We start from the raw sequence: 23,977 nt of genomic DNA, 5'->3' as shown, positions 1-23,977 counted from the left end.
CATCATCACCATCATCACCATCATCACCATCACCACCATCACCACCACCACCATCACCATCACCACCACCACCATCACCACCATCATCACCATCATCATCATCATCATCATCATCATCATCATCGTCGTCGTCGTCATCATCATCATCCTCATCATCGTCATCATTGTCATCATTGTCATCATCATCATCGTCATCATCATCATCATCGTCATCATCATCATCATCATCATCATCATCCTCATCGTCGTCATCCTCGTCATCGTCATCGTCATCGTCATCATTGTCATCATCGTCATCGTCATCATCATCGTCATCCTCGTCGTCATAGTCATCATCGTCATCGTCATCATCGTCATCATCGTCATCATCGTCAGTGTCATCATCATCATCATCATCATCGTCATCATCATCATCATCATCATCATCATCATCATCATCATCATCATCATCATCATCATCATCATCATCGTCATCATTGTCATCATCATCATCATCATCATCATCGTCATCGTCATCATCGTCATCATCGTCATCATCGTCATCATCATCGTCATCATCATCATCATCATTGTCATCATCGTCATCATCGTCATCCTCATCATCCTCATCATCATCATCATCATCATCATCGTCATCGTCATCATCATCGTCATCGTCATCGTCATCGTCATCATCGTCATCATCATCATCGTCATCGTCATCATCATCATCATCATCGTCATCATCATCATCATCATCATCATATTGATTTCAAATGGTGCTTCCTAAAATTATATTGTTTTCCTTACCTTAGATATATATCAAGTGTGAATGATATTTTTACATAAAGATAAAATCGTATCATTATAATCAAATTGTGTACATCATCATCATTATATTGATTTCAAATGGTGCTTCCTAAAATTATATTGTTTTCCTTACCTTAGATATATATCAAGTGTGAATGATATTTTTACATAAAGATAAAATCATATCATTATAATCAAATTATGTAAATTGAACTCTTTTATTATAATGGGTATCTACATTTCTCTTTGCTAGGCGTTTTTTATTTATTTCTAAACCAGACAATTCTTGCTTAATTTGGATCATCTAATCTCTAGTCAACATGGTTGTTGTTGTAGGTGAAATAATCTAAATTCTTGCCATGGACGAATTCTTCTCTGCTATACTCTACTTGTTTGCATTTACATGTTGTTTCCCTCATATGATAAGCTGCAATATCTCATGCCTCCCTCATGAAAGAGATGCTCTGCTTGCTTTCAAGAATGAATTGCATCATCCATTTCTATTGTATTCATGGCAAGGCTTTAATTGCTGCGAATGGAGGGGAGTGGAGTGCAGCTCCCACACCTCCAATGTTATCAAACTCCATCTTGCCAATCATGACATGCATAATGTGGAAGATTACTTGTCTAGTGAGGGAAATGGTAGGCTTACTACAGATCTGTTCCAATTAAAACAGCTACAGCATTTAGATCTAAGCTTCAATTATTTGACTGGTGTTCTGCCCAAAGGTACCTTTTCTGAAGCACTATTTCATTTTTTTTTGACTTAAGCTTTTTCTTTCAGTAATTTGAACATTTTTTTTTTTGTTTTGTTTAACATGTAGGTCTATTTGCCCTTCACGAATTGAGACATCTAGATTTGAGCTTCAACCATTTTGAGGGTGAAATACCAAATCATTTTGTCTCATTGCACAAGTTGGCTTATCTCAACTTGTCCATGGCTAGGTTCAATGGTACAATTCCATATCAACTGGGGAATCTTTCTCAGTTGACCTTTTTGGACCTATCTCGTACATGTGTCTGAATTTGGTGGGAAAAGATACAGTCCTAGTTTGGTGTGGACAGAAAAGCTGAGAAAATTAAAATACTTGTCTCTGAGCGAAGTAGTGCTAAATATGATAGGAAAGCAATTAGAAAGACCCCTTTCTCATCTCCACAATCTCCAACACCTCCACCTTGCAGGCTACATGCTTTCAGGACACATTCCCAATGCTATCCAAAACCTCACCTTCCTCTCCCACCTCCAATTGGGTTCCAACAACTTTGAAGGCTCAATGCCTTTGTGGTTAGCAAATATGACGAGGTCGGTTTCCCTTTTATTCTATGACTCTCAATTAAATGGTTCATTTCCCCTAAGTCTCTATAATCTGCCTACTTTAAAAGAGCTCAATTTGGGGGGGAACAACTTATTAAGTGAAAATCTAAGGCAAATACTATGCAGGGATTGGTCTCAGCTCACTGTATTTATTCTCTCTAGGTCCAGTGTAATAGGAAGTATCCCGTCTTGTATTACAAATATTTCCACTCTCGTAATTCTTGATTTAGGATCTATTAAAAATATGGGAGGTTTTATACCTTCTTCCATTGGCAATCTCTCCAATTTACAAAAACTATCCCTTCATGATAATTTATTGAAAGGAGAGATTCCATCATCAATCAGTCAAATTTTATTTCTAACTTTTTTGGATGTATATAAAAATTTGTTGAGTCACACTATACCTTTCCAACTAGGAGAATTATCATCTTTAGTAATTATTGATCTATCTCACAATCTATTGAGTGGCACTATACCTTTCCAGCTAGGAGAACTATCATCTTTAGAATATCTGTATCTTAATGATAATTAACTAAATGGTAGCATCCCAAATTCATTCATGAATCTTTCTAGTATTGAAGTCATTTATCTATCTTCAAACAACCTTCAGGGTAATCTTTTTCTTAGTTTTTTTCAAAATTTGACCATGATTTCTACACTTGATCTGTCTAACAATGAGTTGACTGTCATTATTGAATCAGATTGGATACCCACAATATACTTTGAAGATTTGAATTTAGCTTCAAGTAATATTAGTGGTATCATTCCACCATTCATTTCTACACAGTATAGATTAACCTCTTTGGATCTCTCAAACAATAGTATGTTTGGGAATATTCCAGATTGGTTAGGGATGCTTCCTAATCTATATAATCTTAACTTGTCACACAATATCTTGGAAGGTCTTGTTCCCTATAGCTTCAATATAAGTAATTTTAACCTATTGGACTTACATAGTAATAAATTACAAGGTCCTCTTCCAATTTCTTCAATGCCATTGGGTTTGCATCTATTGGACGTATCTCAGAATGGATTCAAAGGGTCCATTGTAGTGGATATTAGTAATTTTCTACCAAACATTCAGTTTTTGTCATTTTCATCAAATGATCTAAGTGGCGAGATACCTTCTTCAATTGGTCTTCTACAACAGATGGAGGTTTTGGATCTCTCAAAGAACAAATTATCTGGTAAAATACCATCAAGCATAACTAATTGCTCTGTGCTCAAAAGACTAAACCTAGCAAATACAGGTTTAATAGGAGGGATACCATATAATATAGGAATGCTAAGCAGTCTTGGTTCACTTCATCTCAATGGAAATATGTTGAAGGGAAACTTGCCATCAAGTCTTAAGACCTATTCTAGTTTGCAAATTTTAGACTTGGCTGACAATCTCTTTTATGGAAACATACCACTTTGGCTGGGCCAGTTCTCTGAGTTGATGATACTTGTTTTGAGGTCAAATAAATTTGAAGAACACATTCCACATCAATTAAGCAATCTATCAAGTCTTCATGTTTTAGACATTTCTCACAATAGTTTGATTGTTGGTATACCACCACAATTAGCAACATTGATAAGTATGAGAAATTCTACATTGGGAATCTCACATGGCAATGGTGGTAGCTCCTATTATTATAAAGAAGGGATCCAAGTGTTCAACAAAAGATTAAAAATGGAGTATGTAAGTTCAGTGATGTTATTGATAACTTGCATTGATCTATCTTCAAAAATCTATCAGGTAACATTCCTCCAGCAATTGGAAATCTTAAAGGTCTTCACACATTGAACTTGTCAGATAATAGGCTTATAGGAGAGATTCCAAGCAATTTTGGAATGCTTAAAGAGTTAGAGTCACTTGATCTTTCAAACAATAAATTGCATGGTAAGATTCCAAATGAAATGCTACAAGTTTTCTCTTTGAGCTTTTTCATTGTATCTAACAACGTGCCGTGTGGGAAAATTCCAGAAGGAAATCAATTTAAGACATTCAATTCTACTTTTTTTTTCTGGGAATCCTTATCTTTGTGGATTCCCAGTTAATAACAAATCATGCAGATGTGGAGAGAGATCAAATTCTAACATGCCTACTCCTCTTCCTGAGAAAGAAGATGATGGAGTAGAAATTCCATGGCATTGGTATGTTGAGTGGATGGCAAGTGCTGTTGTTGGATTTTGGGGAGTATTTGGAATTTTGGCTATAAAAAGGCAATGGAGGAGAAAGTTCATTCAAGTCTTAGATGAGATGGTGATTAATTTATTGAATGGATTCATAAGTAGGTAATAATTGTAAAAAAAATGTAAAAACATTATCGTCAAATATTTCTCATGAAATGACATTGCCTTGTAATTCTGTTATATCTAGACAAGTATGATTTCTTTTCAAGCTTATGATTTTTTTTTTTAAAAGACTTGAATTCTTGCACAAGATTAATAAATCTTAAGTTATTTCAATAATTTTGTTTTAATATTTATAAAAATCTGCCCTTTTAGCTATCCGAGACTGGTCTCCTTTGTCTGGTATTCTATTAGAATTATGGGGGCCTTTTGTTGCTGATTATTTTGACATTGTTTCCTCTGGTCCTTGTGTGATTGCGAAATGGAAGATTATCCCTCCCTTGTTGGTTGATGTTAATCTTATATCTGTAAAATAGATATATACATTAATATTGAATTTTCATGTTTTATTAAATGATATATTTTTATTTTGTTTTTGGATTACATTAAAATTAGCTTTACAAGTCTCAAATTTATTTTTTTCTATGCAATCATATACCAAGTCTTTGTATACTTTGCAGTGTTATTTTGATGTTCATAGTTTTTTAAATTACATTTCGATTAATGAAAATGGAATAATTTTAAAAGATATATCACACTTTTAGGCTTAATTGATTGTATGAATTAAATTTTGAAATTCATTTTTTTTTTTATCAAATTAGGTTGGTTAAAAATGATCCACTTGAAACAAACAAAAAAAATCTATCAGTAAATACTTTTCCTTCTCAAAAAATCTAACAGTAAATATAATATAAAAGATCAACTTAACTCACAAATATTTCCAATACTAAATTTCCATCGTTCAGGGCACGGTAATTTGACGTGTCTATTTCAAGGAAATGTAAAAAAAGAGATTAGAAACGACAGATTTTATAGAAACGATGGGGAAAAAGAGAAAGTAACTTCTATCAAATAAACAATTAAATGATTAGCCATCCATTGATCCGACTTTGAAAAATTAACTAGTATATATATATTTTTTAAATGATGTATCATTTATTGACTTTTAAATACTGGAGCTAAGAAAATATCTACAATCAAATCAAGAAAAAATTAATTTAAAATTTAGAGAGAGAGATTGAGCACAATTAAATTCTAAGGTAATATGCAATTGATAGTCTTAGATTTGTTTCCCTAAGGTTCTTAGCTATCAATTTAAAATTTAGTTTTTAAATTGTGAGAGGTATGCTCAAGAAAGGCTTCAAGTTCACCACAAAATTGTAGATTACAGCTTAAGATCACATCTCCACAAGCTTGAACACTAAGCTTGTGGAGATGTGATCTTAAACTCCTAAGTCTAAGCTATGAAGTTTGTTTCTAGCAATTTGAGTTCTATGTAGTTTCATCCCTAAAGCCTAAACTAAAGAAGAATATCATATTTCTTCTCTCCTTCTAAGATACCAAAGGAATGGCCCTTAGAACAAGGTGTTTGGGTTGTTATTTGGCATAGGAGTCCGGAACCTTCCTCTATTTCTTATTTTTTTCTTCATTCACAATCTTAAGGCTATGGTGTAGTTAGTCTTCAATTTATGTCACTATTCTTAGTGAATCAATAAGCATGTTAGGCATTGGACCTTGTAGATGTAGAGGTACAATGGACAAGCTTGGAGTCGCATTTTTATCACATAAAAAAAAAATCATCTAATTGTTATCTCATGATGTGTTGGGTGGAAGCTTGAGGGATTACAACTTTAGATGGTGCTTCATAGAATTATATTGTTTTCCTTATCTTAGATACATATCAAGTATCAATAAATTTTTTTGTGTAATACAAAATCATGCCATTATGATAAAATTATGTAACTTGAACTCTTTTATTAAAATACGATTTCAATCAAAATCATCTAATTTTTATCCATTGATGTGTTAGGTGAAGCTTAAGCATTACAAATTTAGATGGTGCTTCCTAGAATTATATTGTTTTCCGTACTTTGGATATGCATCAAGTATCAACGATTTTTGTTGTTGTTGTTGTATAAGACAAAATCACGTTATTATGATAGAATTATGTAACTTGAACTATTTTATTATAATAATATTTCAATCAAAATCCATACTAAAACAATTTCAAACTAAATATATATTCTTTTCACTTTATTTTAACTCAACTAATTACAATCTCAATTTATCCATCTCAATTTATTCATTTCAACATTTATATTTTACCTATAGAAATAATCAAATTATATTTTGTAAGTGTGAAAAAAATAAATTGAATGACAACATATAATGTCCATTGAAGACTTTTCTTTCTCCTCAAAAGATCTAGCAATGAATATTATATAGAAGATGCACTTGAAAGTAAAAATATTGAAATTGTTTTGTATTGAAGAAGATTTGAATTCAATACCATCTAGGGGAAAAGCACCAATAGTTGTCATAGCTAACTTCATGAACCCATAGATCCTAAACAATACATCATGTTTTGACAATTTGTTTAAAGTTGTCTTCGTATGCAACTTAACTACTTATAGCTATTGTTTTGGCTTCTGGGTAGAAATGATGCATGATGTGGGATCATTTATGCGCACAAAGGTCAAAAAGTACACATTTCAAAGTGTCGCCTGATATCTAATTAAAGATGTTCCAATAACCGTTCACTCAAAATCGCCAATACTTGTGGATAAATGTACTAATAGTTTTGCACAAATTTTCCAATAGTGGTGCACAAATCGACCAATTATGAACAAAAATTGACAAAAAGTGATTGGCTATTGGTACATGTGAAATTTATTAATGGGCTTTTCAAAAATTGGAACTATGACGACTATTGGGGGGTCACTATGACACTAAATGTGCGGTTATTGGAACAATAACAACTACTGGTGTTCTTCCCCTAGATGCCTAACAACATAAACTTTGCCATTGAATAAATACTTTCAAAAAATATTTCCAATGCTAAATTTATTTCTTCACTGACATGACACTTTGACTTGATCTGCTTCAGTCACTTCCAATCAAATTTTGTATATTGCAAAGAAGTGTAAAAATTAGCTGACAAATATTTTGTTTAGGTTGTTATTTGGCATATGAATCCCAACCTTCCTCTAATTTGTATTGCTTTCTCCATTCACAATGTTGAGGCTATGGTGTAGTTAGTTCCTTTTGTGTCACTATGCTTAGTTAGTTAGTATGTTAGGCATTTCACTGTGTTATGTCATGGACCTTGTAGATGTAGACATATAACATGGCAAACATGGTGTCACATTTGTACACACACACACACACACACACACACACACACACACACACACACACACACACACACACACACACACACACACACATATATATATATATGTATGTATGTATATGTATATGTATATGTATATATGTATGTGTGTATATATATGTATATGTATATATATATATGTATGTATGTATATATACATACATACATATATATACATACATATATATATATACATATATATATACATCTATATATATATATGTATACATATATGTATACATGTATATATATATGTATACATATATATATACAGATATGTATACATATATATACATATGTATACATATATATATATATATATATATATATATATATATATATATATATGTATACATATATGTATACATATGTATATATATGTATACATATATATATATATATGTTGACGAATAATGATGAACAGTAAACACCCAACAGGTACTGAGAGGGGGGGGGGGTGAATCAATACAGACAATAAATTCTCTAACAACTTAAACTACATGAATAATGATGAATAGTAAGCACCCAACAGGTACTGAGAAGGGGGGGGGGGGGGTGAATCAATACAGACAAGAAATTCTCTAACAACTTAAACTGTAAAGACTGCACTAACTAGCAAACAACATCACCAATCTAAACCAAGACACTACCGGTAAAACATAGTAAGACTGTAACAGATAAATCGGTAACACTTAGATCTTCTCAAAACCTAATATCTCACCTCAACTTCACCCATATGCTTAAGCAAGTAATACATCAGAAATACAATGACCATTAGATCAACTTGCATTACCACTTAATAGAAAACACTAAAACATCACATGAAAAAGCACCACACATAACACACTAATTTTTCACGTGGAAACCCAACTGGGAAAAACCACGGTGGGGATGAATACCCACAAGTTGTTCTTGAACTCTTTTGAAGTTTGCTCTGTTAGGAGCCTAATCCGGTTAAAGACTTTACAACAGGTTTGCTAGGAACCGATCCTGCTAGGGATCACCTGGTTAAGGGATGGCTAAATACTCGGTTAGAGGTTAAATCCCTGTTAAAGGTTACCTCGTAAGAGGATTTGAAGAACTCGATGATTTTGAGTCACCCTATTAAAGGATTTACAAAATGCTTGTTAAAGCTACCTGATAAAGGGATTTTCCATCTGTTGAAGTGCTTAGAAGTCAACAGGTAATACAATGATCTGATAACAACACGTGGTGCCAAGGCAGGTCCACTTTAGTTCCTTTACATCTGCAATCACACTCTGCAAATATCTACTCACTTCTCCGGTCTGGCAAGAATCACCTCACATACATTCATTTGCCAACAACTTAAAAAAATCATCATTATCGACCTTATAGACAACAATTAGGTGGGTGGCCAAAACCTAAAACCCTAAGAATCTAGGTTAACAATACAGTAAGTCCAATCCTGGTCGTTTAATCACATTACATAGGGTAAAACAATATTGAACAAATCTCAAGATGTTCTGCATCATCCGTTCTTCACCGCTTCTGGAAGCTAATAACCTATCACTCGCTCTCCACTGTTTACTAAGATTTTGCACACTCCCAAGGTAGATAGAATCAATCTTCTCATGCAAGATCCTTAAGGAAAACCTTCACGCGCACAAGGCTGACGTGGCAATGCAATCTAATCTTCTTTTCAATGCTAACTCATCATAGGATGTCGTCTGTCGAATCGCACAGACTTGGAATGCATCAACCAACCCTGAAGCTGAGACTACCAACCGGTAGTCATATCGGTTCACACTACCAATTTACTTACTTCAACATACCGGTTCACTTGCCAGTTTACTTACTTCAACATACCGGTTCACACTTCATCACATTGACATCAATGACAACATACATTATCATCATGTCATCAAACTCTGCACATATGCCAACAATCTCCCCCTTTGGCGTTGATGGCAATACAGAAAGGTATCTCTACATCTTCTTCCATATTATATGTCTTCAATACTATAGATATCTTCTCTTCTTCACATCTTCTCCCCCTTTGACAACAATGCCAAAGTGGAAGCACAAGCTTCCATGTTCCGCTATGCTGCTCCCCCTGAGGAGTAGCATCCTTCAACACATCAATCCTAAAAAGATTTGACAATGCAATACTTGACTAATGTGGAGCACATACCTTTGGTTCACCTCATGAAGGGGCAACACCCCTAATTCACCTCTTAAAGAGGTAAATGTAGCCTTCGGTAGAGGCATGGTGAATATATCTGCTAACTGCTCCTTACTGGAAACATGTTCCAATACAATCTCTTTGTTCTGAACTTTCTCCCTCAAGAAATGATACTTGAGCTCAAAGTGCTTGGTTCCAGCATGCAATAATGGATTCTTGGAAATATTAATTGCACTTGTGTTATCACAAAATATACTCACTTGTTCAGATACAGGGACTTTGAAACCACTTAATACATGCTTAATCCAAATTGTCTGAGTACAGTTCATAAATGTTGCTACATATTCTGCCTCTGCTATGGAATGAGAGATACAACTCTACTTCTTGCTCATCCATGAGACTAGTCTACCACCGAGAAAGAATGCACCACCGGTTGTGCTCTTCCAGTCATCCACATTACCAGCCCAATCGGCATCGGTAAATACTTTGAGATTGAAATCATTATTGTATGGATACCACAATTCATAATCTATAGTTCCTTTCAGATATCTAAGAATCCGCTTGACTGCTACCAAGTGGGATTCTCTTGGACTTTTTTGGAAACGTGCAACAATGCCCACTGCATGTGCAATATCCGATCTGCTGTGTACTACATAGTGCAACTTACCAATCATTGACCAATATTCCTTCTCATTCACCAATGCCAAATCGTCTTCTTTTGACAATTTACAACCGGTTATCATCCGTGTACCAACCGGTTTGTTGTCTTCCATGCCAAAAGGTCTTCAACACCTCTTTGACATACTTGGACTGAGTGATAAAGATACCATCTTTCATTTGTTGAATTTGTAGTCCAATGAAGAACTTAATATCTCCAATTAGTGACATCTCAAATTCCTTCTTCAGTTCATTTGTAAATGCATGGCTCATCTTGTCATCTCCACCAAAAATTATGTCATCAACAAACACTTCACAGTTCAGAATCTGATCTCCTTCGGACTTTAGATAGATATTGCTATCTTTACTTGTTCTTTCAAATCCAATCTTCACAAGATGGGAGTGTAAACGTTCATACCATGCTCTAGGAGCTTGCTTCAATCCATACAAGGCTTTATGTAGCCTACACACCATATCATTGTCTTCTGATAGGGAAAACCCATCTGGTTGCTCTATATACACTTCTTCTTCAAGTATTTCATTCAGGAATGCAAATTTTACATCCATCTAATACACTTTGAATCCCTTGAAGGCTGCATATGCAAGTAGCATTCAAACTCCTTCCAATCTAGCTACTGGAGCAAAGGTTTCTCCATAGTCTTCTCCTTCTTCTTGAGAATATCCCTTACATACCAATCTTTCTTTGTTTCTTACCAATGTTCCATCTTCATTCAGCTTGTTCCTAAAAACCCATTTGCTGCCAATAACATTTTTGTGCTCAGGTCTGGGTACCAAAGACCATGTACCATTCTTTTCTATCTGTCAAGTTCCTCTTCCATAGCCTTAATCCAGTCTTCATCTTTGTGCACCTCTTTAAATTTTTTGGGCTCAAATTTAGAAACCATGAAAGAATTCTCTCTATTCTTCTTGTAAGTATTCTTGCATCCTTATCCCCTATGATTTTCTTTGTATCATGATGCAGCTTTACATACCTAGGAATGATCTTAGCTGATTCCTCTTGCTTTTCCTCTTCATCCTCATCTTCATCTTCATTTACATCAGTGTCTACTAGTGTAGGAACACTGTTACTTGTACTTCATTGTTTTGCAACCGATTCCCAGAAGGTTACACCTGGTTCATCCAATTGCTCGTTGTCAGTTTCCTCAGGTTTCTCAAAGGTTTCATCAACTCTTACATTGATACTTTCAACAATTCTCTGAGTCCTACTGTTAAAACACTTGAGAGCTTTGCTCTTGGTGGAATACCCTAGGAATATTCCCTCATCACATTTTGCATCAAACTTGCTTTGGTGTTCACTTCTCTTGATATAACACTTGCTACCAAATACTCTAAAGTAGCTTACTACTAGGGTCTTACCAATCCAATACTCATAAGGAGTTTTATCCTTACCTTTCTTGATGAGTACCCAGTTCATAGTGTAGACTGGAGTGCTTACCGCTTCTCTCCAAAAAGTGTGAGCAACCTTCCCTTGAATCAGCATCATTCTGGCTGCTTCAACTATAGTCCGGTTGTTCCTTTCTGTTAGGCCATTCTGCTGTGGAGTCCAGGGGGTAGACAGTTGCCTCTTGATGTTGTTCTCTTCACAGTACTTATTGAATTCACCAGAAGTGAACTCACCTCCTTGGTCGGTTCTAAGGCATTTAATCCTCTTACCGTTTTCCTTTTCAACCAGTGCTCTGAAGGCTTTAAACTTTCCAAAATCTTCAAACTTGTCTTTCAAGGATGTGACCCACATCATTCTTGAGCAATCATCAATAAGAATCATAAAGTACCTATCTCCCTAAACACTCCTAGTTTTCATAGGACCACACAAATCAGTGTGCACAAGATCAAGTAAATTATTTTCTATGAAAGATTTACCTTTGAAGGTTGAGGAAGACATTTTCCCTAGTTGACATTCTCTACACAAAGGATTCTCTGGTTTGTTCAGCACAGACAATCCTCTAACTACCTTGATCTTACTGGCCTTCACAATATTATCAAAATTTACATGCCAGAATCTCCTATGCCATATCCAACTGTCATCAAACTTAGCCATTAGACATTGACTAATATTTATATTTAACTGAAATAAGTTACCTCTGGTCTGCATACGGGTGGCCATCAGTTCACCACTCTTTCCTTTTATTTTGCACACTCCATCTTTGAATTCCAGAGTGAGTCCTTTATCAGTCAGCTGGGAAACACTCAAAAGGTTATGCCTGAGACCTTCTATCCAATACACATTATCAGCACTACTTTTTCCATTTAGAGAGATGGACCCTTTTCCTTTTACCATACATGGTGCATCATTACCAAATTGGACTACACCTCCATACTCTTCCAGAGATAGAAACTGCCTTTGGTCACCTCTCATGTGGTGAGAACATCCACTATCAATAATACACTCATTAGAATTATCAAAGTGGGAGACAAGAGCCTTCTTTTGTGACACATCTTCCTTAACGGCTACAAACACTATGTCTTCACTTTCTTCATCTTCTGATTCATCATCAAGGACACCTTCATCGACTGCAACAAGATATTTTCTCTTATTTCCTCCTTTGAACTTTTTAAACTTCTCTGGTTTGTCCTTATTATCACTATTAGGACAGTTGACAACAATGTGTCCTATCCTATTGCAAGAAATACATTTCAAAGGGAGCTTACCTCTGTATTTTCTAGCTCCCTTAGGAAGTCTCTTGGCAAGAAGAGCTTCAAACTCCATTAGGATCTCCTCATCATCCATATCTCTGCTTTGTCTAGGTTCATAGTTGGTACCAACTTCTTTTTCCTTTCTAGATAGTGCAGTAGATGCTCTAAAGGATGATTTAGTATTTTGAACACTACCATCATAACTATTTAGCTCATATGCAGTCAACATAGCAATGATGGAGTCTAGGGATACCTTTGTCTTGTCAATAGATCTCAACTCCTGAATAGCGGCAACCCTTATTGCATAGACTAGTAACAAGGATCTCAAAACTTTGCTAACAATGGTAGGATCATCTATTGTGCCTCATGCACTCTTGATGTCTCCAAAAATAGTTTTAATTATTATCTGATATTGTTGAATGGCCTCTCCTGCAACCATCTGCATGTCTTCAAATTTTCCCCTAAGGCTCTCTTCCTTAGCTTGCTTCACATGCTCATTACCGCCATAGATAGTCTTCAGAGTATCCCATACATCTTTGGGATTGTCTTTATCTTGAACATCTATAAAATCAATATCAGATAGACTGCTGATAAGAGCTTCCATGACTTGCCTATTCTCCTAAATTTCTCTTCTTTGATCATCGGTGAGAGTACCGGTAGGGACAACATAAGTATTCTCAACATAGTTCTAGTGTTGAGAATCCATGCTTTTAATGTAGATCTTCATTTTGTCCTTCCATATCTTAAAGTTATCTTTGTTGAACTTAGGACCTTCCCTCTTCATCATTAGAATAGGATATTTTCCTCAAGCGGTTAAGCTTATAGCACCGAGGACCTAGAGGACACTCTGATACCAATTGATGAATAATGATGAACAATAAACACCCAATAGGTACTGAAAGGGGGGGGGTGAATCAGTACAGACAAAAAATTCTCTAACAACTTAAACTGCAAAGACTGCACTAACTAGCAAACAACATCACCAATCTAAACCAAGACACTACCGATAAAACATAGTAAGACTGTAACAGACATAAACCAGTAACACTTAGAACTTCTCAAAACCTAATATCTCACCTCAACTTCACCCATATGCTTAAGAAATTAATACATCAGAAATACAATGACCATTAGATCAACTTGCATTACCGCTTGATAGAAAATACTAAAACATCACATGAAAAAACATCACACATAACACAATGATTTTTCACATGGAAACCCAACTGGTAAAAACCACGGTGGGGATGAATACCCACAATTTGTTCTTGAACTCTTCTGAAGTTCGCCCTTTTAGGAGCCTAGTCCAATTAAAGACTTTACAACAAGTTCTGCTAGGAACCAATCCTGCTAGGGATCACCCGGTTAAGGGATGACTAAATACCCGGTTAGAGGTTAAAATGCTGTTAAAGGTTACCTCGTAAGAGGATTTGAAGAACTCAATGATTTTGAGTCACCCTATTAAAGGATTTACAAAAAGTTTGTTAAAGCTACCCGGTAAAGGGATAGTCCATCTGCTGAAGTGGTTAGAAGTCAATAGGTAATACACTGATCTGATAACAACACTTAATGCCAAGGCAGATCCACTTTAGTTCCTTTACATCTGCAATCACACTCTGCAAATCTCTACTCACTTCTCCAGTCTAGCAAGAATCACCTCACATACATTCATTTTCGAACAACTTCAAAAAATCATCATCATCGACCTTATAGACAACAATTAGGTCAGTGGCCAAAACCTAAAACCCTAAGCATCTAGGTTAACAATGCAGTCGGTCCAATCTTGGCCATTTAATCACATTACATAGGGTAAAACAATCTTGAACAAATCTCAAGACATTCTGCATCGTCTGTTCTTCACCGCTTCTGGAAGCTGATAACCCATCACGCGCTCTCCACCGTTTACTAAGATTTTGCACATTCCCAAGGTATATAGAATTAATCTTCTCATGCAAGGTCCTCAAGAAAAACCTTCATGCACACAAGGCTGACATGGCAACATGATCTAATCTTCATTTCAATGCTAACTCATCACAGGATGTCGTCGATCGAATCGTACAGACTTGGAATGCATCAACTGGAAACCCTGAAGCTAAGACTACCAACCGGTAGTCATACCAGTTCACACTTCATCACATTGACATCAATGACAACATACATTATCATTCTGTCATCAAACTCTACACATATGCCAACATATGTAGGTATATATGTATATATGTATACATACATGTACAATATATATATATATATATATATATATATATATATATATATATATACATGTACATATATAGATGTATATATATGTATATGCATATATATACATCTATTTTTTATCCATTGATGTGCTAGGTGGAAGCTTGAGGCATGACAATTTCAAATGGTGCTTCCTAGAATTATATTGTTTTCCTTACCTTAGATATACATCAAGTGTGAATGATATTTTTACATAAAGATAAAATCATATCATTATAATAAAATTATGTAACTTGAACTCTTTTATTCCTACAGTGTAACTTGCCAAAAGGACATATAAGCCCCACCACAAGTTACAAGGCTCTTAAGTGAGTCACTGCAGAATGAACTTACATTCAAAAACATCAAACATTACTAGACACCTTTTATTATAGAATCCCACCCATTCTATTGTTTAAGGATATTTGTGAAAAGTTCAGTTCAAGAGAATAGATGGTTTTGCTCCCAAGATACTCACCATACATATTTTGTTGAGTAGAAACATGGCTTTTTGAAAAGCTACTTGTAGCTTGATGAAAGTGGCGACTCCCCCATAATAGGAATCATCTATCTATTATGCTCGTGCAAGACTTAGTATATCACATCCTTACCTACCACAACGAGATTCATAAGGTATGTAGTACCAAAGTTGAAGAAATATCAAGATGTGGGCTGAAAATATCGCAACTGGCCATGACCTTAGGGATAAAAAGGGTTTGAGTTATCTTTGGCTTGTTTCAGACCAGTAACAATTTGGGCCGACTTCAGGCTTTGGTAACATAAAATACATTTATAAAGGGTCAAAAAGTTCATGATTGGGTTGATTTAGACCCACACCTATTGTGCCTTTTATTGAAAATGGGAAAGATTATTGTGGTTGTATGTTGCTTGTGTTTTCTTGTCAAAAAAATTTAAAACAATTAAAACCAAGTATCCATCCAACGAATCTACATCAAATATTGATACAACAAAAACAACATCAACAAGTGAAAACAAATTATCATTTTGTATGATCATCACTCATATCAAAAGGAGTAAATTTCTCTACATCAACCTATCAAAAACATCAACTTTTATCATTTGAATGACCATTCATCATCAAATCGAGAAAAAGGAAACTCAGTCAAAGGAAATGATCCTACTCCAAGTCAAGATCAAGATCAAGTAATCTCTTCACTTCCAAATCTATCTCAGTTCCTTTCATTCTGAATTCAAACTTCATCCCTTCCATCCATCTTGGGTCCTTACCTCCCTTCATCCACCAATCCATCACCTCAAATAATCCATGAGAAAGATCAACAAAGGAACACATCTTTGAACTCCTTTCAACCATCTATCTAAACATCTTTCCAAAACTATTCTTCCATCATTTCCTCTATCTATTTTGCATCCTTATGTCCCAAAATTTGATTTTCCTCTTTGTTCATCACTTCTTGAGTTGTGTACCAACACTCATCTTGAATACATTTCCATCTATCCTCGCACAAATCTTCAAACATTCTATCTATTATCCAACACCTCTTTTCTATCCTTCAATCCCTATCATTCAATCCTCTGCATAAATTCATCATCTGTGAAATAGGCATTTGTGTCATTTTGTCACATGCTTGCCCATGCTTGAATCTCATGTTCAGTCCTTTTCCTAGATATCTATTCATAAAATGCTTTTGAATCCGAGGTTGTTCCTCTTTAACATTTTCTTCTAGTTGGGATACACACTTAATCTAGAAAAGAACCACTCATCGTATCTTGGTATTGACATCTTTTGATTACTATATCTCATACACTTAATCAATTTCTCTAAATCATTGTGATCTCCTAGTTGAAGACATGGCTAGTGAAAAATCTAAAATCCTACTTCAGTGCCACTATAATTATCAAACCCATGTAAGTTTCATCACTTACAAGCCAATGCAAGAAAATAAAGAGCAAAAACAAATATCAAATTGATCAAAAGCATGAGCACGAAAAGAAATATAAAAAAAAAAAAGTAATATCAAAATGCTTGGCTATGGGAACATGCAAATAACTCCATAGGGGCTATGGACGTCTGGCTGGCAATGGAGCAATATTTGTTAGATTACAACAATAACCTCATCGGGGCTATGGACACTCGTTGGTAGCAAGGCTCTATCCAAGATGCTTTTGAAGTCAGGGTAACTCATGTAGCTAGCCATGCTGGATTCTGAAGATTACAATGATCATATGAGCCAGAATGAACCCACTTGCACACACATGGGTAATCAAAGACTAAATACCTTGATCTATTTTGGGATTCTTCTTCCCTTTTGAGTCTACTTTCTATTTGCTAGAAATGTTCAGTTGAATTTTCTGGAGGTTCTAAGTGTGGGTTGGGTCTCTATCTTTGAAAAGTTCAAGAACACTTATTCGGGTAGTGCTAGATGTTGTGACAATCTTACATATTGCCTTTTTTGCAAATGGGAACCTCTATGCTTGGGGGAAAATTTCATCCACTCTATTCTTCCTACCATATCTCCCATTATCCTTCCTCCAATATTCATTACCCTATCTAAATTCATCATTATCTACGATCTTGCTTCCCCTCATCCATATCCTCTAATCCATACCATCTATCCTATCTATTCATATCTTCTATCATCCAGTGCTATCTACGATCTTGATTCATGCCATCCATATCCCTTATCACATAAATTCAAAGCATGAACACATGGCCCATCCATCAATTCCACAACATAAAAACTCTCAAAGTCTGTAATAAAACTAATCACATGTCTTGTTAATCAACTCATCACTCGAAATCAACATCAACATAAAATATGTCTTATATAGGGATAGGTACACTCAAAACCAGATAGATCGGTCGTATACGAGGTACTCACTCTTTGAAACTGGCATACATTTCTATCAATCTCTGAAAAATTGGTGTAATGGTTCTTTTAAAATCTATGGGGTTAAGTTCAAGTTGGACGTTGGTCTTATAGCTACTGTGACCGGCATGCCCCATACTGGGCTTAATTTTTTTAGAGACCTTAAAGTCTCTAACAACGCGGTTAACATGTTCCCATGGAAGGAAAAAGAGAGGGAAAGAATTAGCAAAACCATAGGGGGTTACTATGAAGCTGCTAATATCAAGAAAATATGGGGGTGGGTTTTGAACGCTATAATGGAATATATCACAGTTGAGCGCCAATTCTCTAGGGCCCACACCTACCACTTCATTCTTTTAAACCATTTTAGACACGACAAAAAGGTATCCCTACCCTACTACCTTTTCAGGTCCCTTTCCAGGTCCCTCAATAAACATAGTAAGAATCCCTCGAGTCTGGTTCTCCACTGCGGGCTTTTGCTGCTCATTTATGAACACTGTAAAACCCTCGCCCTGCTGGAAAACAAGAGGTTATCCGCCTCTCTGGGGAAGAGAAAGATGGAGGGAGAGGAGATTCTGGCAAGGAGAAGGTGTCTTCTAGCAAAAAAAGAAAGAGTACCCCTGGGACGGAAATGGAGGAAATTGAAAAAGAAGGCGGCAAAATGGAGACAGATGATTTTGATGGTGAAGACAGCTAGAAAGATGAGGAGGTGGGTATTGAGGAAGAAAGTGGTGATAATGAGTCTGCCAACGAAAGCCCTATCCACGATGACTGCCCTGGCAAGGACTACATCCATCCTATGGAGGATGTGGAACACAAGGATAATGAGGAAACGGATGTGAATTCTGAGAGGGAAAGGAACAAAGATCTTGAGAAGGACATGACTAAGGACAACTTAAGTGAGGACAAGGAAAGTGCGGAAAAGGGGTTATTCCTGGATAACCTTAAAAAACTCACTAAGGAATGACTGGATTATAATAGGTGGACCTATGAACTCCTGAAGAACCTAGAAAAAGGGGGGGAAAATATGGATGAGAAGAGGGAGAATGAAGACAGGGAGCAGATAAAATGGAAGCAGGATATGAAGGAGAAGAACAAATCACTGGAAGAAGGGAGAGAGGCAATGAAAAATATGTTGGGCATTATCCTGAATATCCTATCAGCTGTCACAAAAAATTTGGAGGATATCGCTAAGGTCTTTGATCATACCAGCTCTCCCAAACCGATGGTGGATCTTGACATGGATGATGAGACAATCTAGATTGGTAGCGGTGAAGCTACTCTGGCTAGTGGTGCTGCTAAGAGGACCAGGGCAAGTGTGAAGAAAGTTGTGGCTGCTTCAGCTAAGGATTTCCCAAATCTTAGGGATAACATCAAAGATCTACATGGGATTAGCATCTCCTTGGCTAATGCCCTGGAAAAAATCAATTAGTTTCTCTTTTTGGGTCTGGCTAGTTTTGCTGGTTCTGTGGGGCTTTTGTCAGTTTTCTATGGTTTTTTGCTGGCTTTTAGTTGGCATGTTCCTTTTTGTCTCGTGATTCTTTTTTTGTTAAGCTCTATTTGTTAAAGGGTTTCGGGGCCCCTTCAAAACCTATTTTTACCTTAATCAAAAACATCAACATGTCTTATACAGGGATAGGTACACTCGAAACCAGACAGATCGGTCTTATGTAGGGTACTCACTCTTTGAAACCAGACATTCTTATCAATCATCGAACAAATCAAAACAATGACATAGATCAATATCACTACTGGATTTTTTTCTAAGTTAGCCTTATCTTTATCAATTAATGACAGTACATGTTTCACAGATCATATTGTACATATCATATCCACCCATCTAAGACATCACCATAAATTCACAAATGCTTATCAATCCTAGACATACTTAGCATAGTCACTGTCCTTGGTTTATCTGAATCAGTTATCCAAATCGTATCCCACCATGGCTTGGTGATCAATGTACATATCCATATCAAAGTAGTATCAACAGCAAGGGGCAAAATCCTAACCTCGCTGGGGGTATTTCGCCTTCAGGGTTTTCAACATTGTACCAGACACATAGCAAGACAACAACAGAATTAAAGTAATCATTTAGTCGCATATCATTTTAAAACTTGCATTTAGTTGCATATCATTTTAATCTTACATTAGTATCACATAATTATCACTATCATACATCTCATTCTCAAGATACATCTCATCATAATCATCTAGTCACATTCATCATTACATCCCTCACATGCATATCTATCGTATCATCATGGAATCTTTCTTCATTTTCATATCTTCATCATTCTTCCAACTATCATCTATCAAGTCTTATATAGGATACATCATTCTTGAAACCAGATGTTTTGATCAAGTCTTATACAGGATGTATCTTTCTTGAAACTAGACATTTTGATCAAGTGTTATACAGGATATATCGTTCCTGAAACCAGATGTTTTGATCAAGTCTTATATAGGATGTATCTTTCCTAAAACCAGACATTTTGATCAAGTCTTATACATGATATATCATTCCTAAAACCAGATGCTTTGATCATTTGTGTCTTATACAGGCATTGTCATTCCTGAAACCAGATGCTTTGATCATATTTTTTCTTATACATGCGCCATTCGTAAAAGGCTATGGCTCCATTGTCTTTTAGACTTGTTGTGATCAAATCCATTGCATCCATTCATCTATCATTCAAACCATGGCTTGTTGTTGATATGCAATTAGGGTTAGTACTTCATGTGTCCCACATCTCACTTTCATAGCGACATTTAACAGGGGGCAATGCTCTTAACCTACTGATGGAAGTGAATTCTACATTACTTGTGATTCATTGAGTTCCTCATTCAAAATTGGTTGGAAATCTACCAAAAAAATTTGTAAAAACTTAGAAAATACCCAAAACATTCAAAAACACTCACAAAATCCATAAAAAAACATGGTAAAACATAAAAAATTAATCAAAAACATTGAAAAGCATGTATTATTATTTGTACATACACATCACAACAAACACCAAACAAACATTTTGAGCTACAACCTATCAAATCAACCAGCCAATCAAAACATCTACACACAGTCATCTTTGCAAGGATGCATCTTTCCTTACAAAACAAGACATAGTAAAATTTTCTTTGACAAGAAAATTTTGTCTAGCTAATAAGAACTTGGTTGATTTGTTATTTTTTTATTTATATTAGGTTCCTACGCTTCTCCAGGATATCTACAAGTGATTAGAGTAGCTGGGATGGTTCCTGATATCTTTTTCTTTGTTTGTTGTCTGTGGATTGTTCCAATGAAGTTTTGGGGCATGTATTAATAGTGTCTACATGAGAAGTTCACTAAGCTATGTGATCCTATGCAAAAATAAAGTCATGGATCACTATGCCTTACTGACTATAGCGTATACCTTGACCATTTGTACATGAACCAGAATGGAGGGTAATTTTCCTTGTCTATGATGCTTGCTTACAGGTGCAATACTCAAACTTGGTTCCTGCTACCTAAGCCAAGAACGATACTACCATGCTTGATGATGAAAATAAAGCACTGTAAATAATTTATGGATCATCATTTGATCTCATTTGTATATATTGCATTATGTTACATTCCATCCATACATACATCCATATTGTTGCATATCATTCATACATCGTCATGACAATGGATACTCTATTTTGCTCCTCTTCCATAGGAATGGGTCCTAGGTCCTCCATATCTTCTATCTAACATTGAATCCCCCCCTCACCCTCCCTATCTATGTCATCATCATAAATCACATACCCTACATCATGTCCCATCAACCCAATCAAGCCATGTTCATCACCATCCATCTCTAACAGGAGAGGCTGTGTTTCCCATCCTAGGTCATCCTATAAGCCAAGCCAGTTACTTTGTCTACAAAGATACATCGACTCACGCACACCTAGACTATCAATAGATATTTTTTTATCAAGTATCTTCGGGTCTCAACAGGTAATCAATTATGGCAAACCTAGACTACAACATGCATTTCTCACAATGGCCTAGTCTCAATGGGGCTGCTATGATTCACCATAAACAACCTACAACGCAAACAATATCAATTGATCAACCAAACAAACACAATCAACATAGACAATTACATCAATTGTCTAAGTCTCAATGAGTATTTTGCTTCAGATACCTTGACTTCATTGGGCAATTACATCAATTGTCTAGGTCACAATAGGTCACTTTGATTCACTTACTAAGACTTTATCCAGTCCAAGCGAACACCTGACATCAACTATCATGCTTTGACTCAACCAGGGCAATTTAATCCATTGCACCAGATTGTCCAACAAAATTTGATCAATTGTACAATATCAACATAAGCACACCACCGCATTTTCATTGTATATCCTACATGACCTAAGGGTACTCACTGGCTTGCCATTTCTCTGTCTTAGCTCCGTTTTCTCCTGTTCTTTCACCATTATTTCCGATTTTTTCTATTCTACCTCCCCACCAACTTCTTTCTCTTTTTCGAGAGATCGCCCAATTTTTCAATTTTTTTAGCCCATCTCTCGAGGGGGCATACCACCCACTAAATTAAAAATTATGGGGCATATTTCTCATACCTAATTTTCTTTCTTTGAAATGACGCGATAAAACCACACCATCTCAAAGAGGGGCAAATGTAGTCACATAAATTTGTCCACTTAATTAAATGAATATTTACAATTTATTTAATTACTTAACCATCAATAATCAGTTAATTAAATTAATATTTAATTAATTTCATCCTCAATCTCTTCTTCTATTAACTAAATAAATTATTCAATTTATTTAAATTAATTCATTAAAACCATACTCTAACAATCAATTAAATAAATAAAGCACATTTGTTTAATTTAACCCCCTTTCCTCCTTTGAATAAATAAATAAATATTTATTTAAATCCCTAACTACCCCCCCCCCCCGGCCCCCCCACTTGCATTCTCCTACAAATTCAAGTTGCACCTATTTAGTTGAAATAAAGTGATTTTATTTTAATTAAAATCCTATTTTCTCTCACCCACCGAAACCCACTTGCTTCCTAAACCCATTCTAGATTCTTCTAACCCATTCTAGATTAGCCTAATCCCTCCCTAATTATTGCCACATTCCTAAGCAACTTGGAGTCACTTCTCAAAGCCTTAAAGTCTTTGAAAAGCATTAAAGGCTTTATGTCTTCAACAAGTTAACCCCCAAAGTCTTCCAAACCATTAATGGTTAAACTCAACTCACCCACATGGTTAGAGACTTTCCCTCTAACTCAACCCTCATTTAACTCATGGGTCTCTTCAAGCATTCATTGCTTTGACCATGGTTATCTCCACTAACTCTTGCACAAGAGTTTGTCCATTGGATAAAGACATTATTCATTGGATAAAGGCTTTATTCATCTAACTCAAGCCTAACCTTACCTCCCAAGGTAACCTTCATGTAATCTCAAGAATTTAATGCTTCTTCCCTCTCCTCTCAAGCCATCTCATTTTGACATTTGTCATCCTAGGATTGGGTTGAAATCCCTCACATGGATCACAAACCCATCAATCCTAGCCCTTGTTGAGATTACTCAATATCAACCATCCATTTCTCCATTTTTCCTATAAATAGAGCCCATTCCTTCTTCAAAAGGATCCATAAATCCACAATCCAAAAATCTTGTATGCATCAAACTTATAGTAATTTTGAGAGAGCATTTAAAGAAGCATTTTTCTTTGTTATTTTGGTTAAAATTAACATAGAATATTTAAGATAATTTCTCATATTAGCTTGTTTACATTTGCATAATTAGTTATCTTCATTTTCATAA

The 23,977-nt window shown here is 35.6% G+C and overlaps 2 protein-coding genes across 2 annotated transcripts; both read left to right on the top strand.

The window, feature by feature from the left end:
- Positions 1-1,122: 1,122 nt before the first annotated feature.
- On the top strand, positions 1,123-1,813 carry LOC131856858 (receptor-like protein 43). Its single transcript, XM_059208799.1, has 2 exons — positions 1,123-1,518; positions 1,614-1,813. Exons 1-2 carry the CDS (start codon positions 1,149-1,151, stop codon positions 1,811-1,813), a joined length of 570 nt encoding a protein of 189 aa, XP_059064782.1. The 5' UTR covers positions 1,123-1,148.
- A 937-nt stretch (positions 1,814-2,750) lies between these two features.
- Positions 2,751-4,388, top strand: LOC131856857 (LRR receptor-like serine/threonine-protein kinase ERL1). Its single transcript, XM_059208798.1, has 3 exons — positions 2,751-3,726; positions 3,846-3,989; positions 4,144-4,388. The coding sequence occupies exons 1-3, from the start codon at positions 2,751-2,753 to the stop codon at positions 4,386-4,388; spliced, it is 1,365 nt and encodes a 454-aa protein (XP_059064781.1).
- The last annotated feature ends 19,589 nt before the right edge of the window (positions 4,389-23,977 follow it).

Source organism: Cryptomeria japonica, chromosome 7, assembly GCF_030272615.1.
Source record: "Cryptomeria japonica chromosome 7, Sugi_1.0, whole genome shotgun sequence".
NCBI classification, from domain to species: domain Eukaryota; kingdom Viridiplantae; phylum Streptophyta; class Pinopsida; order Cupressales; family Cupressaceae; genus Cryptomeria; species Cryptomeria japonica.
This window is presented reverse-complemented; position numbering and strand designations above follow the sequence as displayed.